Genomic DNA, 16,370 nt, shown 5'->3' with positions numbered 1-16,370 from the left:
TTTCTTTCTTCCCTCAGACCTGGGCTCCTAGTCCCCTTTCCTAGAGGCACCAGTGTTTTCATTTCATTTGTATATGCTAAATACATTCCATGCACATGAAAGCATTTGTCTGAGTGTAATTTCCTTTCTGTACAAATGAAAACATGCCTTTTATATAGCATCCTATATCATGCTTATATATTTTGAAGATAGCTTTAACACAAACATCTGCCTTGTTCCATTTAATGGTTGTATAGTATTCAGATGATGTGATGGACTTTTTAAACCTATATTGAAGAACTTTTCTATATCATGTTATATTATAAACTCTGAATCCCTGCAAAGCTTTAAAATATAAATTATAGCAAGCTATTTAAAAAGTACTCTGAATTTAAAAGTAGTACTTTTGCAGAAAGTTTGGAAGTTTAACTAAAGTACAGAAGTGAGAATGTTTATAAGTGAACTAGCCAGAGGTAGTACTATGATATTGTTTTGGGATATTTTCTTTCAGTCATTTTCCCTATGTATTTTAAATATCATAGCAACATATGTTATAACTTGCCTCATCCTTTTAAACTGGTACATAACATGTGTTGGCCATATCATTAAACACTATGCACTTTAAAAATGGTTGTATGACATTATATGAATTTAGTGTAATTTTATTCAGTAATTTTCTTAATGTTTGACAGATTTTTTTTACTAATATAAATACACTGCAATGCATATTTTTGTGCAAAACTGTAAGGTTTTACAAGTGTGTTCTTTAACTAAATTTTTAGAAGTAGAGTCAAAGGGTAAATATGTATATATTAGTTTTATGATATAAATCAGGTTTAGTTTCCAAAGTGTAGTTAAAAGACAAGTATTAGATATTTTACTCTCTTAAATAGCAGTTCGATGTTGAAAAAAAGTCTTAATTTGTATTTCTTTGATTAGCAAGGGGTAAGCTTTGCTTTTGGGTGCTTTAGATATCTTGTGACTTACTTATTCATGTTCTTAAGCTATTTTTATATCCTGGCCTTTAAAAAATTTATTTGAATGATTTCTTTTTATATATAATGTTAATTGTCAGATTGAAACTCTTGAGGCAGAATAATTTGATTCTTAGATTTAGACTGGTTTCATCTGGGAAGATAGGACAATAAAATTATTCTAAAATTTAGTTATTAGAAACATTCTAATGCATTTTAATGGGGTATTTACCATATTTTTGGCTCTTAGTGTTAATAGCTAGCTAGTGTTTTGCTGCTGAAGACCTCTTGTGAAGTTCAATATGTATGGCCTGTTTTATAGGTGACAATGCTCGATCTCAAGTTTTGAGAGAGAAAATTATTGAGTTGGAAACGGAAATAGAAAAATTTAAAGCTGAGAACACTTCTTTAGCTAAACTTCACATTGAACGAGAAAGTGCCTTGGAAAAGCTCAAGTAAGTTTGTGTCAATAAGTTGGAAAAACATATAGTGGTTCAGTTAGTATCTTTAAGAGCATGTCTAGAATACTGGAAATAATTTTTGTCAATCCCATAATATAAATGGAAATTAAATCTGTACCACATATGAATTTTTTAACTAAATAACAGTGACCCATTGTGGTCAAAGCTTTGTTAAGTAAGAGGAGAATGCTCTTGGTGATGAGATTACAAATTGAAATATGAAAGGCAGTTTGGGGTTATGAATTCAAGTATTACATTGGCCAATGTATTAATTTCTTAGGGCTGCTTTAACAAAGTACATACTAACCGGATGGCTTAAAACAGCAGGAAATTATTTTCTCATGATTCTGGAGGCTTAGAAGTTCAAGGTCAAGGTGTCAGCAGAGCCATGCCTTTTCTCCTATCTTTTAGTGGTTACTGGCACCCTTAGCATTACTTGCCTTGCAGCTGGACATTTGGGTTTTGGTTATTGTGAATAATGCTATTATCATTGGTGTACAAATATCTGTTCATGTTTCTGTTCTTATAATTCTTTTGGATACCTGTATTTTTTGGACCATAAGGTACATCTAGGTTTTAGAGGAAAATAGGGGAAAATTTTTTGAAGCAAAAAATGTGATAAAATATTTAATGACATAAATAACATAATATTTCACCAATGTAAATCTAAACAGAACTCAACAGCAGCATTAACAACCATTATTCCTCCCAAATTGGGGGGTGGGGTGGGGCGGTGGTGTGTCTTATAGTTTGAAAAATACATTATGTACCCAGGGTAGAATTGCTGAATCATATGTTGAACCAACCTTGCATTTTAAGGGATGCATCCCACTTGGTCATTCTATGTAATCCTTTTAATGTGCTCTTAAATTTGGTTTCCTAATTCATTGAGGATTTTTACATCTACATTCATCAGGGGTATTGTTTTCTTGTGGTATCTTTGGGCTTGGTATTATTGATACTAGTCTCATAAAATGAGTTTGGAAGTGTTCCATTTTCCTTTTTGAGAAGAGTTTAAGAATTGGTATTAATTCTTTGAATATTTGGTAGAATTTACCTGTGAAACCATCTGGTCCTGTACTTTTCCTTATTGGGAGATTTTTACTGATTCATTTGATTGTTATCAGTCTGTTCAGGTCTTCTATTTCTTCTAGATTTAGTTTTGGTAGGTTGTATATTTTTGGAAATCAGTCCATTTCTTCTAGGTTATCCAATTTTTTTGGATTATAATTGGGGATAATATGATCTTTTTTATTTCTGAGGCATCTGTTGTAATGTCATCACTTTCATTTGTGATACTTATTTATCTCCTTTTTTTATTGGTCTAGCTAAGGGCTTGTTGATTTTGTGTGCTGTTTTTCTCCTCCCGAGACTGGTGCAATGTGTATATTGGTTTATTCCTTGTTGCTCCATGAATCCTGGAGGCTTTCTTATTCTTTTTTCTCCTTTGACTATAATTTTAAGTTATCTCTCTTTTAGTTCACAGATTCTTCTACTGGAGTGAGTTTGCTGTTGAAGGTTTCTGTTGCATGTTTTTCTTTTTTTACTCTGTCCATTGTTTTCTCAGTTTGAGACTTCTTCTTGTGTTCTTTTTTTATGATTTTTCTTTGTCGAACTTCTTATTTTGTTTCATGTATTGTTTCCAGGTTTTATTGGGTTTTTCATCTATGTTCTGTTGTACCTTGTGAGCTTCTTTAAAACACATATTTTGAATTCTTTGTCAGGCAATTTGTTGATCTCCATTTCTTTGGGATCAGTTACTGGAGCTTTATTTTCTTTTGATGGTGTCATGTTTGCCTGATTCTTCATGATCTGTGCAGCCTTGTGTTGATGTCTACATTTGAAAGAGCAAATAACCTCTTTCTCTTTTTACAGATTGGTTTTGGCAGGTCTTTACCTTCTCCTGCTGGGTCCTTGATCCAGGATCCAGTTGTACCTCCGGGATCCCAGTTGAATGGGATTGTAGCCAGGGATTGAATGGCTGCTTCTGAGTCCACTGTGGTGTCCACGGTTGGCAGGCCTGTTACCGGGGGTGCAGGTGGACATAGACTAGACCTCTGGTTGGACAGGACTGCTTTTGGGTCCATGGTCAAGCAGGGCTGGAGGTAGGTCATAGGTCATGGGGCTACTTCTGGGCCCACTGTTGCCATCTGTAGGCAGGGGGATCAGTTACCATGGATAAGGATAAGTGTGGCCTCTGCCTTTCCTAGATACCTTTCTGCTGGGTGCCTAGGTGGGCAGGACTGTCTCCAGTAATACAGTATAGCAAGCTGGAGCCAGGTCACAAGGCTGTTTCAGGATCTGTAGTTGGGACTGAGGTCTGTGGGGCTCTTACCAGGAGCATAGACAGGTGTGTCTCTTCCCAAGTTCCCCGGTGGATGGAGCTGGGGCTGAGTCCATAGGGGATCTAGGCTGTTTTCATTCTGCAGCCAGGACCATGTTTAGTAAGTCTGCCACTGGGGCATGGACCTGCCTTCTCTAAATGTCCTTGATATCATGGCTTCACCAGAGTTTCCAGACCTCCTACCTGAATCCTAGAGCTTCCCCCAAAGCACTTAGGTTCTTGGATGGCTGTTGGATTGTTGTTTATGTAGGGGGATGTAAGCCGGGGACCTCCTATTCCAAGAGAGTGACTTGCTGATGTCACTCTCCTTGTATTCTTAATACAGCATGAAGAATGAACCTGGGTTATGACAGTCCCTCTGATCAGCACTCTCCTCAGCTAGATACCAAAGTCCTCAAGTGGTGCATAAAACCCAGTTAATATGGTCTTTGGGTTTTTTCCCCCCTGCTGACTCTATCATACTGTTTTAGCCACACTGGCTGCCTGGTTGTTCTTTGAACACATCAGGCATTCCTTCCTCATGGTTTTTACATGTGGTGTTCCCTCTCCCTGAACTGTTTTGTCCAGATATCCTTCTGGCTATTCTCTCATTTTCTTCAGGTTTTACTTCAAGTATTGTCTTAGTAAGGTGATCCCATTATCATTTTAATCCCCTATTCTGATATTCTCTAACCTGATTCCTTGCTTATGTTCTTCCTTAATACTTATAATGCTCCATATATTTACTTATTTTATTCTATTATTGCCTGTCTCTCCCATTAGATGTAAGAAGCTTCACACATGCTTAGTTTTTTTGCTGTGGTTCTTCCAGTGTACTGCTTGATGTATAGCAGGTGCCCAGTGGATGCTTGTTGAAGGGGTGCTTTATTGAGTTAATTGACTGCTATTTCAATGCTTTAGATTGAGGATGGATTAACTAAGACCAGCAGCTCCTCATTTCTAGGCTGTCACTGGTGTTATATTTTGGTGCCGCATGTGGGTTATTATATTGAGATGGTCTTCTTAGATTATTGAGATAATCCCCTTAGATAACATGGTTTGGTCATTTTAGGAAAGATATTGCAGACTTTGAACAACAGAAGGCAAAAGAATTGGTTCGAATAAAAGAATTTAAAAAGGAAGAAATGAGGAAGCTACAAAATAAACGCAAAGTTTTTGAAATGTATACTACAGCTGCAAGAACTTTTCCAGATAAAAAGGAGCGTGAAGAAATACAGGTATACCAATACTTACATACTCATATAAGTTAGTGAAGATGACAGTCCTATAAGAATTTTAGAGTTATTTAATATATCAAAGAGACATTGGTATCAATTTATTAATCATGCACTGGCTCAACAAGTTATCTGTCTGAGACTGTGCATTAGGAACATCTTTATAGTCTGGCTTTTAAAGAGCAAAATATTCTCTTTCAAAAAAAAGAAAACTATGATAATGACATGAATGAATTAGGCCAGGAGTTGGAAGTTTACTTGTGTAATAATGTTGTATTAATTTGTTTAACCTACCACAGAACAAGTATTGTTAGTTTTGTTTATTTACAAATGTTTAAGGCTTATATTATACTAAATAGGTGTTTAATTCTAAATCTTATAAATTGATAGGCCAAATTATCAGACCTCTTCATTTCAAAGTTAGAAATGGACATGATCAGAGGAATGTAGTACCATATTTTTAGGACTATAAGACGCACCTAGGTTTTAGAGGAGGAGAATAGGAAAAACATTTTGAAGCAAAAATTGTGGTAAAATACTGAATAGCGTAAATAACATAATACTTCACCAGTATAAATGTAAACTACATTTACTAGCCAGGTACGCTATATTTGGACTATCATTTTTCCTTCCAAATTTGGAAGGAAAAGGTGCATGTGTCTTATAGTTTGAAAAGTATGGTATACGGTACTTAAAAAAGAACTAACATTTCTAGCTAAACTATAGAAAAAAATAGGTGAATATATTCATGACTTTGGTATATGCAAAGATTTCCAAAGAACTAAGTATAAAAGAAAAAAAGTGGATATATTAGAATTCATCAAAAGAAAAATCTTCAGTTTATCAAGAGAAAAATTTTATATGGCTATCCCTTGCTTATAGCATACAATGCAAACTCACCTTCCAATTCCATATTTTTAAAAATATTTTTTTATTGATTATGCTGTTACAATTGTTCTATTCCCCCTTCATTCCCCTCCACCCTACCCCCCCATCCCCACCATTACCCCCCTCTTTAGTTTATGGCCATGTGTCTCAATTCCTTTAGATTCTATATTTCCCATGCTATTCTTGCCCCCCCCATCTATTTTCTATCTACTGTCTATGCTACTTATTTTCTGTACCTTCTCCCCCCTTCTCCTCCTCCCACTCCCCTGTTGCTAACCCTCCTTGAGATCTTCATTTCTATGTTTCCACTCCTGATCTAGCTGTCCTTTTAGTTTGCTTTCGTTTTAGGTGTGGTTGTTAATAACTGTGAGTTTGTTGTCCTTTCACTGTTCATGTTTCTTTAACTTCTTTTTCTTAGATAAGTCCCTTTAACATTTCATATAATAAGGGCTTGGTGATGATGAACTCCTTGAATTTGATCTTATCTGAGAAGCACTTTATCTGTCCTTCCATTCTAAATGAAAGTTTTGCTGGATAGAGCAATCTTGGTTGTAGGTCTTTAGATTTCATGACTTGGAATACCTCTTTCCAGCCCCTTCTTGCCTGTAAGGTCTCTTTTGAGAAATCAGCTGACAGTCTGATGGGGACTCCTTTGTAGGTGACTGTCCCCTTAGCTCTTGCTGCTTCTAGGATTCTCTCCTTCATTTTAATTTTGGCTAATGTAATGATGATGTGCCTTGGTGTGTTCCTTCTTGGGTCCACCTTCTTTGGGACTCTCTGAGCTTCCTGGATTTCCTGGAAGTCTATTTCCTTTGCCAGATTGGGGAAATTCTCCTTTATTATTTGTTCAAATAAGTTTTCCACTGGTGGCTGTGCCTTTCCCCCCTTCTGGTACCCCTATAATTCGGATGTTGGAGCATTTAAAGATGTCCTGGAGGTTCCTAAGACTCTCCTCATTTCTTTGAATTCTTGATTCTTGACTCTTTTCTGTTTGGCCATTATTTGCTTTCTTCTGGTCCACTCCATTGATTTGAGTCCCAGTTTCCTTTTCATTGCTATTGGTGTCCTGTGCAATTCCATTCATTTCAGTTAGTTTCGCCTTCATGTATTTGTCTAATTTGTCGGTATAATCAACCAGTTCTGTGAGGATCCTGATGACCAGTGTTTTAAACTGTGTGTCTGAGAGTTTTGCTATTTCTTCATCGCTTAGATCTATGGGCTCTGGGGCTTTGAGATCTTGGGACATTTTTGGTCTGTTCTGGCCCTTTAAGTGTGAGAAGCGGTGCCTTGGACTCCCAGGTCGCTGGGTTGTGACGCTGTATGTGGGGGCGTGGTCAGAGCGGGGAAATGGCGCCCCCCTCTGCTGTTTCTCACAGCTGGGTGAGGATTAGCGTTTTAGGTGGTTCACCTGGGCCGGGCCACTCAGAGTCGCTGGGTTATGACGCTGTATGTGGAGGTGGGGTCAGAGCGGGGAAATGGCGGCGCCCTCCACTGCCGCTTGCCGCGGGTACCTGCCAGGTCCCGGTCCAACCGCCCACTCCCTCGCCTGTCCGCCCGCGCACAAATGCGCGACCACAGTCAACACGCAGCACCACTCCCCCGCTGTCTCCCTCGCAGTCGCTCACTAGGTCCAACCCTGCGCCTGGATTCTGCACGTCTGGATTCCGAGCCTGAGTCTGGCTGACTGAGACCTCCTGTGCAATCCCGCTTCACCAGCCGCTGGTTTCGCCCCTTACTGGTCAGGCTGAAGAATTTGTTGTTAACGGACTTCCGAAAAGTTCAATTTTCCGTGTTCTGGCTGTGTTTTCTGTTGCTAATATTTAGTTGTCTCTAAACTTGGTTGTGTGAGAAGGCACGGCACATCCACCTATGCCTCCATCTTGACGGAAGTCCCCCAATTCCATATTTTAAATACCAGTACTTCTAAGTCCTATCCTTTGCTTTCTTCCTTTCTGTAGTACAGCATCTTTGAACAATCTCATCTTCACATCTGTAGCTTAAGTTACCACATACCAGTTTGATGAGAGTCTTTAACTCTGTTTTTACTTTTGTGGGGAGAAACATTTGCTATGTTTTGGTTAATGCTTGGTTTATTAAATCTTTAGATTTTAATAATCTATAAAATTTTTTTCCCAAAAAAGGCTGTGCAGTGCAATCTCTTGTTCTCACCCTTGTTCCACCACCCAGTTTTCTCCTCTTTTGAGATAACCAGTGGTACAAGTTTGGTAATTCTAAGTGAATGCATACACACACATGTATATGTATATATACATATATGTGTATATATGCTATTTTTAAAAAGAAGTTATCTTAACATAAAGAACATCCTCATTCTTTATTTTACCATTGAATAGAATTCAATGGTAAATATATGGATGTGCCATAATTTACCTAACTAAACATTTATGTTGTTTTTGTTCTTTTTCTTTCTATCAAGAGTGCTATCCTGAATAATCTTGTACACACATCAGTTTACAATCATTCTTCTACTTAGTTATTTTGCACGGGGTTATTGGATACCTGTAATATAGCAGGCATGTGCTGGGAATACAGGTGTAAACAAAACGAATTCATCCTTGTCCCCATGTAGGTTCCATGTTCAAGTATATCTGTAGGATAAATTCCTGGAAATGAAATTTCTAGGTTAAAAGGGGATGGTATGGCCCTGGCTGGCATAGCTCAGTGGATTGAGTGTGGGCCTGTGAACCAGAGTATCGAGGTTCAATTCCCAGTCAGGGCACGTGCCTGGGTTGCAGACCAGTTCCCAGCAGGGGACACATAAGGGGCAACCATACATTGATATTTCTCTCCCACTCTTTCTCCTTCCCTTCCCCTCTCTCTAAAAATAAATAAAATATTTTAAAAAAAGGGGGGATGGTATGTACATTCATAGATATTACAAGATTTATCCCTTCATAAATATTGTTTCAATTTTTAATTCTACTGTCAATTTTTAGAGTGTTTTTGCTCTTTGTCTGCTAGGTAAAGGATTAAAAATTAATATTAAACTTACTTGAATTTCTTTTTAAAATCTATACTCTAGATTATAGATTATTGTTATAATCTATAATACAAATTGACCATGACTTTTTGTGAAGACTTCAAGTACTTTAAATAGTAGTTAAAATCAAATTCAGCTGTCAGAAAAATTTTCACTAAATTTAAAACCATAACCTATTCTAAAATATCTGCATAATGGGTTTGTCATTTCATTTTTATTGTTTCTGACTCTTCCAGGAATAGAGCAATACTTGGCTAGGTTATGAAAACCTTACAAGACCCAAAAGGAAAAAAAGGCAACCTTCTTAAACCACCCAAGATTATAAGATTGACTCCCCTCACCTTCCCTTCTTTGCCATAACTGAGATTTCTTCTTCCGTTGTGATTCAGACCATGGTAGAGGAGCTTTCGTATTGTGGTTCTGTTTGCTTTGATGAGAATAACACATAAATTTTACTTAATTGTAATGTAACCTGGTGCCTTTCCCTCAAACAATATATCCTCTTATTCTCTAAGCCAGTTCTTTTCAGTCTGCTAGTCCTTAGTCACATGTGACTATTTAAATTTAAGTTAATTGAAATTAAACTAAAAATTCAGTTTCCCAGTGACATCAGCCACATTTCAAGTGCTCGGTAGCCATTGTGTAACTGATAGCTATCATATTGGACAGTGCAGGTCCAGGACACATCTGTCATTGCAGAAGGTTCTGGATGGTTTTGATGTAGAGGCTTCATATCCTGGAGATTTGATGAGTTAGCTTTCCTCTTTAAGATGTCAGAGTATTTCATAATTTGCCAACTTTTTCTTGAATCTTCTTTCTACTTTGTTGTTGTTGATTTAAGTATTGGACACTTTTGAAAAGACTTGGTATGTTGTCTATAGACATGGATGTTCATTATTTGTTTCTGTTGTTGGTATAGTACCTTCTTAAACTAATGGCTTATTCATAGTTTCCTATTGAATATAGTTACCCTTCTTTCTACTACGCACATATACACTTTAAAAACAAGTATGCACTTAATTGAAAACTTTATTTATTGATACGCTTCCACTTATTTTTTTTGGTTTTCATATTTTTATTGGGGGCACAGCGAAGGGGCCCTCCTATCTATAGTGGAGCTATTCACGGTTTCTTCAGCCACTCCAAGCCTGGGCCCTTGGGATCTTGCAGGTGGCTGGGCACGTTGGGCTTATTCCCATCATCTCAGACAGGTACCGGATAGATGTAGGGTGCCATTTGGTTGATTCTTGTGGCAGGCATACTTGGTGTAGGGACTGAAGGGGACAGAATTATAGCAAGGCCCCCATGGTGATGGACATGACCTGCATTGGCTCTTTGGGCCAGGTGTTCTTGAGGAAGGCAGCAAGTCTCCCACATCCTGGTCTTGGCCCACTTCCACTTAAATCATTACAAGATTAATTAAAGAGATGGTACAGGTGTACATAGTGATAATGTGGATTCAGTTTTAGACCACCTCAACAGAGCAAGTCCCATGAATATTTTGGTCTTCCATTGCATATAAAAATTATGTTTATACTAAACTAGTCTTTTTAAGTGTGCAATAGCATCATGTCTAGAAAAACAAAATACATACCTTATAGAAAATACTTTATTGCTAAAAAGTGCCAACCAGCCTTCAGTGAGTCATTATCCTTTTGCTGATGGAAGGTCTTGCCTCGATGTTGATGGCTGCTAACCGCTCAGGGTGGTGGTTGCTGAAGGCTGGGGTAGCTGTGGCAATTTTAAAAAATGAGACAACAGCGAAGTTTGCTGCATGGATTGACTCTTCCTTTCATGAATGATTTCTCTGTAGTATGTGTTGGTTTGGTAGCATTTTACCAACAGTAGAACTTCTTTCAATGTCGGTGTCAGTTCTCTCAGACCCTGCCATTGCTTTAGCAGTTAAGTTAATGTAATATTCTAAATTCTTTGTTGTCATTTTAACATCTTCATAGCTTCTTCACCAAGATTCCATCCCAAGAAACCACTCTCTTTGCTTATGCATAAGAATTAAGTTCTCATCAGTTCAAGTTTTAGCATGAGAATGCAGCAATTCAGTTACATTTTTAGGCTATACTTCTAATTCTAGTTCTCTTATTATTTGTCACACTTGCTATTTGTACTTCCTCCACTGAAGTCTAGAACTCCTTAGTTAGTCATCCTTGAGGGTTGGAATCAACTTCTTCCAAATTCCTGTTAGTGTTAATATTGGGTTGGCCAAAAAGTTTGTTTAGTTTTTTCCATATGATGACTCTAGTAGTACTTAGTTGTCTTTAACTTTATTTGAAACAAATTTGTTAAATTGTGTTGTGACAGCTGTCATGTCAGCATGCATTTAAAAAATTATCAAAATTGGTGAATTTTTGTGAAGCCATTTTAGTGTTGAAGATGGAAGAAAATATGCAACATTTTCAGCATATTATGTTTTATAATTTGAAGAAAGGTAAAAATGCAACTGAAATGCAAAAAAGATTTGTGCAGTATTTGGAGAAGGTGCAGTGACTTTGAAACATGTCAAAAGTGGTTTGTGAAGTTTCTTGGTACTATTGACATTTTAACCAAATAATTCTTTGGTGTGGAAAGTCTTATACATTGGAAGATGTTTAGGAGCACCCCTGGCCTCTACCCACTAGAGAAGTCAGTAGTGGGAGATAGCCAACATACTTAAAATGTTCATATCAATAAAGTTATTGCTGAAAATGAGAAATGTGTCCCTTATTTTATGGAAAAAAACTAAATGGACTTTTTGGCCAAGCCAGTATTTTGACCTCTTTCCATGAATCATGAATGTTCTTGATGGCATTGAGAAAGGTGAATCCTTTCCAGAGGTTTTCAGTTTAGTTTGCCCATGTCCATCAGAGGAGTCATTGCCTATGGCAGCTATAATCTTATAAAATGTATTTCTTAATTAGTATGTCTTGAAAGTCAAAATTACCTTTGATCCATGGGCTGCAGAATGGATGTTGTGTTAGCAGGCATGAAAACAACATTAATCTCTTGGTACATCTCCATCAGAGCTCTTGGGTGATCAGGTGCATTGTCAGTGATCAGTAATAGGAACCTTTTTTTCTTGAGCAGGTCCCAGCAGAATACTTAAAATATTTAGTAAACAACACTGTAAACAATGTGCTGTCATCCATGCTTTTTTATAGAGCACAGGTAGAGTAGATTTAGCATAATTCTTAAGGGCCCTACTGTTGTAAGGAGGGAAAGTAAGCACTGGCTTCAACTTAAACTTACCAGCTGCATTAGCCCCTAACAAGAGAGTCAGCCTGTCCTTGGAAGTTTTGAAGCCAGGCGTTGACTTCTCTAGCTATAAAGGTCCTGTATGGCATCTACTTCCAATATAAGGCAGTTTTGTCTACACTGAAGATCTGTCATTGATACAGCCACCTTCATAAATCATGTTGGCTAGATCTTCTGGATTACTTGGTGCTTTACCTTGCACTTTTATGTTATGGAGATAACATAAAACCTTATGAACCAACCTCTGCTGGCTTCATACTTTTCTTTTGCAGCCTCCTCACCTCTCTTAGCCTTTATAGAATTGAAGAGAGTTAGGACCTTCCTCTTTATGCTTTGGCTTAAGGGAATGTTGTGGCTGGTTTGATCTTCTTTCCAGACTACTGTAATTTTTTCATGTCAGCGGTAAGGCTGTTTCACTTTCTTATCATTCATAATGTTTACTGCAACAGCACTTTGTTGGCTGTTGTGAAGTTTACATGAGCATGGGTGGGTGTCAGGTTGTCTGTGTATGTTAATGAAGTGGTTAGAATTCTCACTGCCTTCAGTCTCATATTTGGGTTCTCTGGTGGGTGGTGGGAAATGCTTCCAGCTTCTGTCTATACTCCTTTCCTCAGCTCTAGTCACTCCTCTGACTTGCATCTGCATATGCTATATAGCCAGCTGACTATCTCTCCTTAGTTCTTAGATCCATCTTTATTCTCTTTGTACAGTTGCAGATTGCTTCTAGACATTTCCAGAAGTTTCTTCACTTATGTCATCTAGTCCATCTAAAACAACTCATTTTCTTAAAATCTGTTTTTAATAAATTTCCAATAGAATCAGTTTTCAAGGCTGGTAGTTTTGACTTTGAATCTTTTATTCTTCCCTTTACCTCAGTTCTTTTTCCTTCAGTTAGTAATTAATTCCTACTAATTTTTTCTTCACCAGATATTCCCCATATATCTCATTTATTTCACTTAATATCTTAGTTTAGGCCTTTATTATCTCGTAGTCATGTTACTGCAGTTAACTTCTAATTGTTGCCTGTCTCCTCCTTCCCCTGATTCCTGGAATTAATTTTGCTGATAGTATGAAGCGAGCCTGAACCCCTTGTTCCCTTTCCTGAAAATCCCAATGTTATTGGAATGTGATTGAGCCTCCCCTTTTCTGTTCCCTGTGCTACACTAGCTGTACTCTTCTGTGACATTATTTTAATTCTAGTAATTCTTTTTTGTGGGGAGTGGCAGGCTTTGAAACAGCAGATAGCAGATTTACAGGAAGATTTGAAAAGAAAGGAAGCAAAATGGTCAAGTACACATGGCCGTCTTAGGAGCCAGATAGAAGTGTTGGTCAAAGAGAACACAGATCTCCGGGAAGAAATAAAAGTGATGGAAAGATTCCGACTTGATGCTTGGAAGAAAGTGGAAGCCGCTGAGGGCCTCACCAAGATCGATCAGTGTGGGACTGCCATGAAGAAAGAGGGGTCCATGGTAGGTTTGGAGACTAAGTGGCTTTGTCAGTTTAGGGGGGGATGTTAAATATTTGGGCAGTCAGATTCATAGAAACAGAAATTAGAAGGGTGGTTGTCAGGGCTGTGGGAAGGGGAGAATGCAGGGTTAGTGTTTAATGGGGACAGAGTTTCAGTTTTTGTAAGTTAAAGAGAGTTCTTTGGATGGATGGTGGTGACAGTTGCATGACAGTGTGAATGTACTTAATGCCACTGACCTGAGCACTTTTACACGGTTAAAGATAGTAAATGTTATGTTATATATATTTTACTGTAATTTAAAAAAATTTAGCCCTGGCTGCTGTAGCTCAGTGGATTGAGCATGGGCTGTGAACCAAAGGGTCACTGGTTTGATTCCTAGTCAGGGCACATGCCTGGGTTGTGGGCCAGGTCCCCAGTGGGGGCCACATGAGAGGCAACCACACATTGATGTTTCTCTCCCTCTCTTTCTCCTTCCCCTCCCCTCTCTAAAAATAAATAAATAAAATAGTTTTTTAAAAAGTTTCCCATGGGGATTTAAATTATTTTAAAAAATTGAGTATTGTTATACAGATAGTTTTCAAATTCATTTGTATAATTTTTATAAAGGGATTATTATAAACTGCGGGAGACAATCTGAGTTTAAGCAGGTCAAGGGAAGTGTTTGCAGAGAGTCACATTTGTGTGACCCTTTTGAGTCAAGTAATTGGTGTTTCATTCATCTGTTCACAACTTTGATTTGTCAGGCACTGCAGATAAAGAAAGCAGTGAACAAAATAGGCAAATATCCTTGCCTTCTTGGAACTTAATATTCCAGTGTTAGGAGAAAGATTAGAAATAATATAGATAAATAAAACATATGGTGTGTGACATGGTGGTGGAAACTAAGGAGAAAAAGCAAGAAGGGGGAATAGCTGTTTGGGATGTTGCAGTTGTAGGTAGGTAGGATGGCCAGGGAAGGCCTTACTGAGAAAACGACATTTGAATAAAGGCCAAAGAGCGTCTTAAGCCAGGCTGGAACCTGGGTGGAAATCAGAGCAGGCACAGGAGCCGTTGGCCTGTAGGCTGTCTGCTTGGAGGACCTGAGGCTGAGCAAGGCTAGAGGCTGGTACAGCGGGTCCTTGAATAGTGTCTTTTTGATACAAAGTTGATTCTAGGAACTTAACTCTTTTATCAGTTAGCCTGATAAAATTGCAGAACCTATCAAGGATGTTAAGTGAGTATTTACTGTAAGGCTGGAGCAGAGTAAGTGGGGAGAATAGTAGTGAAGAAATCAGAGTTAGGATGATGACTGGTGGCAGGTGCAGATTTTATTAGGCCTTAATATTTTCTGTAAGCACTTGGGCTTTTTCTCTGAGTGCAATGGGGAGTCCTTGCAGGGCTTTAATGGAAGAGGTGGCCTAATCCTTTATTTTTGTAAGCTCACACTCTATCGTAGATACAAGGGGGAGGAGAAACTATGGACCCAATCAGGAACATCAGAGGGGATTGTTGCAGTGATTCAGATGATAGTGGTTTAGATTGGGGGAGTGGCATTGGTGGGGTTGAGGACTGGATGGGATTTATTGATGAACCGGATGGGGGAGTGACAGCAAGAAAGGAGTCAGGAATGGCTTTCCAGTTTAGTGTAGTTTTTGCTTAATATAAGAGTTTCCATTTGTTGAAAGTCTACAAGAAGGCAGCACATATTGCTTAGGGCCTTGGACATTAGGAGCTCATGTGCAGACAAGGTGAGTTTCAAAGGCCAAGGAGATAATCATGTAGAGATGTTATACAGGGATCAGGGAAAGTCAGGCTGGAGCTTGAAGTGTGGGGTCATCAGCATGTGTGGTGAAGCTTTGGTATGAGAGAGGTGACTGAGGCCAAAAGTGAGGCTGAGGGTGAGAAGCTGGAGGTGAGGAGAACAAGCAACCAGGGTATAGGAAGGAAAGGAGGCTGGGTGGTGTCCTATGAGCCAAGTTGAGCAAGGCTGTTAAGAGTGTGATCTTTGGCATCAAAGGCTCCTGCTAAGTAAGTTGAGGAGTGAAGGTTGGTCATTGGATTTACCTAGCAGAGATGTTGAAATAAAAGCCCTACAGGACAAGAGGGAATGGGGAGAAGTTTCAGACAGGATATGAGAACTGTGTAGAAAAGTTTTACAGTAAATGTAAAGAGAAGGAGTGGTCGGCTATAGGGGACGTTATCTTTGTTTTTAAGATGGGGAATTAACAAGTGTTGGTGTATTGGTAGCATTGGTTCAGTAGAGAGGGAAAAGATGCAGGAGAAAGGGGGAGAGTTGTGGATGCGTTGTTATAAGTGAGGGTAAATGGGATTGAGGGAATGGGGAGGCTGGCCTTGGCCAGGAACATGGGCAGTTTGAGTCCAATAATAAGGTCCAAGGTCTGGACCCAGGGATAGATATGTGGTGCCAATGAGTAGGAAGTTCCCTCCTGATGCTTTAACTTTCTCAGTGAAGTGGAAAGCACGGTCCTCTACTGACAGTGAGGGTGGGGAACATGGGGGAAAGTGTGAAATAGTTGTCTAAGAGAGGAAAGCCAAGGGACTGGGAAGTGTAGTGAGTCCCGGGTGGCATTGGGGGCCTGTGGAGGTTAGAGATCACTATTTCCATCGAGAATGGCTTGCATTATTTTTTTTTTCTTGTTTGACTTTTTGGTGGTAGATGGGTGGAGAGTCATGTTTTAGGAAACGTGGGGTCATCAGGGGGAATACCACCCAGGAGAGAGAGGGGCTTGGAAGTTTACAGCATCAGTGACCCACAAGAATTTAAACTACTTATGAAAGGCATAGGCTACAAGGTT

The 16,370-nt window shown here is 38.7% G+C and overlaps 1 protein-coding gene and 1 pseudogene across 6 annotated transcripts in view; one reads left to right on the top strand and one right to left on the bottom strand.

Moving 5' to 3' along the window:
* Positions 1-16,370, top strand: part of CENPJ (centromere protein J) — a 69,087-nt gene that overhangs the window by 20,543 nt on the left and 32,174 nt on the right. For 5 of the 6 annotated variants that reach the window (XM_053657931.1, XM_053657946.1, XM_053657925.1 and 2 more), the window contains 3 exons: positions 1,276-1,408; positions 4,810-4,975; positions 13,328-13,576. In XM_053657931.1, the coding sequence (XP_053513906.1) occupies positions 1,276-1,408; positions 4,810-4,975; positions 13,328-13,576 (548 nt within the window). The remainder of the gene's footprint in view (positions 1-1,275; positions 1,409-4,809; positions 4,976-13,327; positions 13,577-16,370) is intronic. The other variant, XM_053657940.1, reaches the window with a different exon arrangement.
* LOC119058015 (NADH dehydrogenase [ubiquinone] 1 alpha subcomplex subunit 3-like) lies at positions 9,984-11,867 on the bottom strand (annotated as a pseudogene).

Source organism: Artibeus jamaicensis, unplaced genomic scaffold (assembly GCF_021234435.1).
Source record: "Artibeus jamaicensis isolate MK-2021 breed Jamaican fruit bat unplaced genomic scaffold, CSHL_Jam_final contig_2002, whole genome shotgun sequence".
NCBI classification, from domain to species: Eukaryota; Metazoa; Chordata; class Mammalia; order Chiroptera; family Phyllostomidae; genus Artibeus; species Artibeus jamaicensis.
This window is presented reverse-complemented; position numbering and strand designations above follow the sequence as displayed.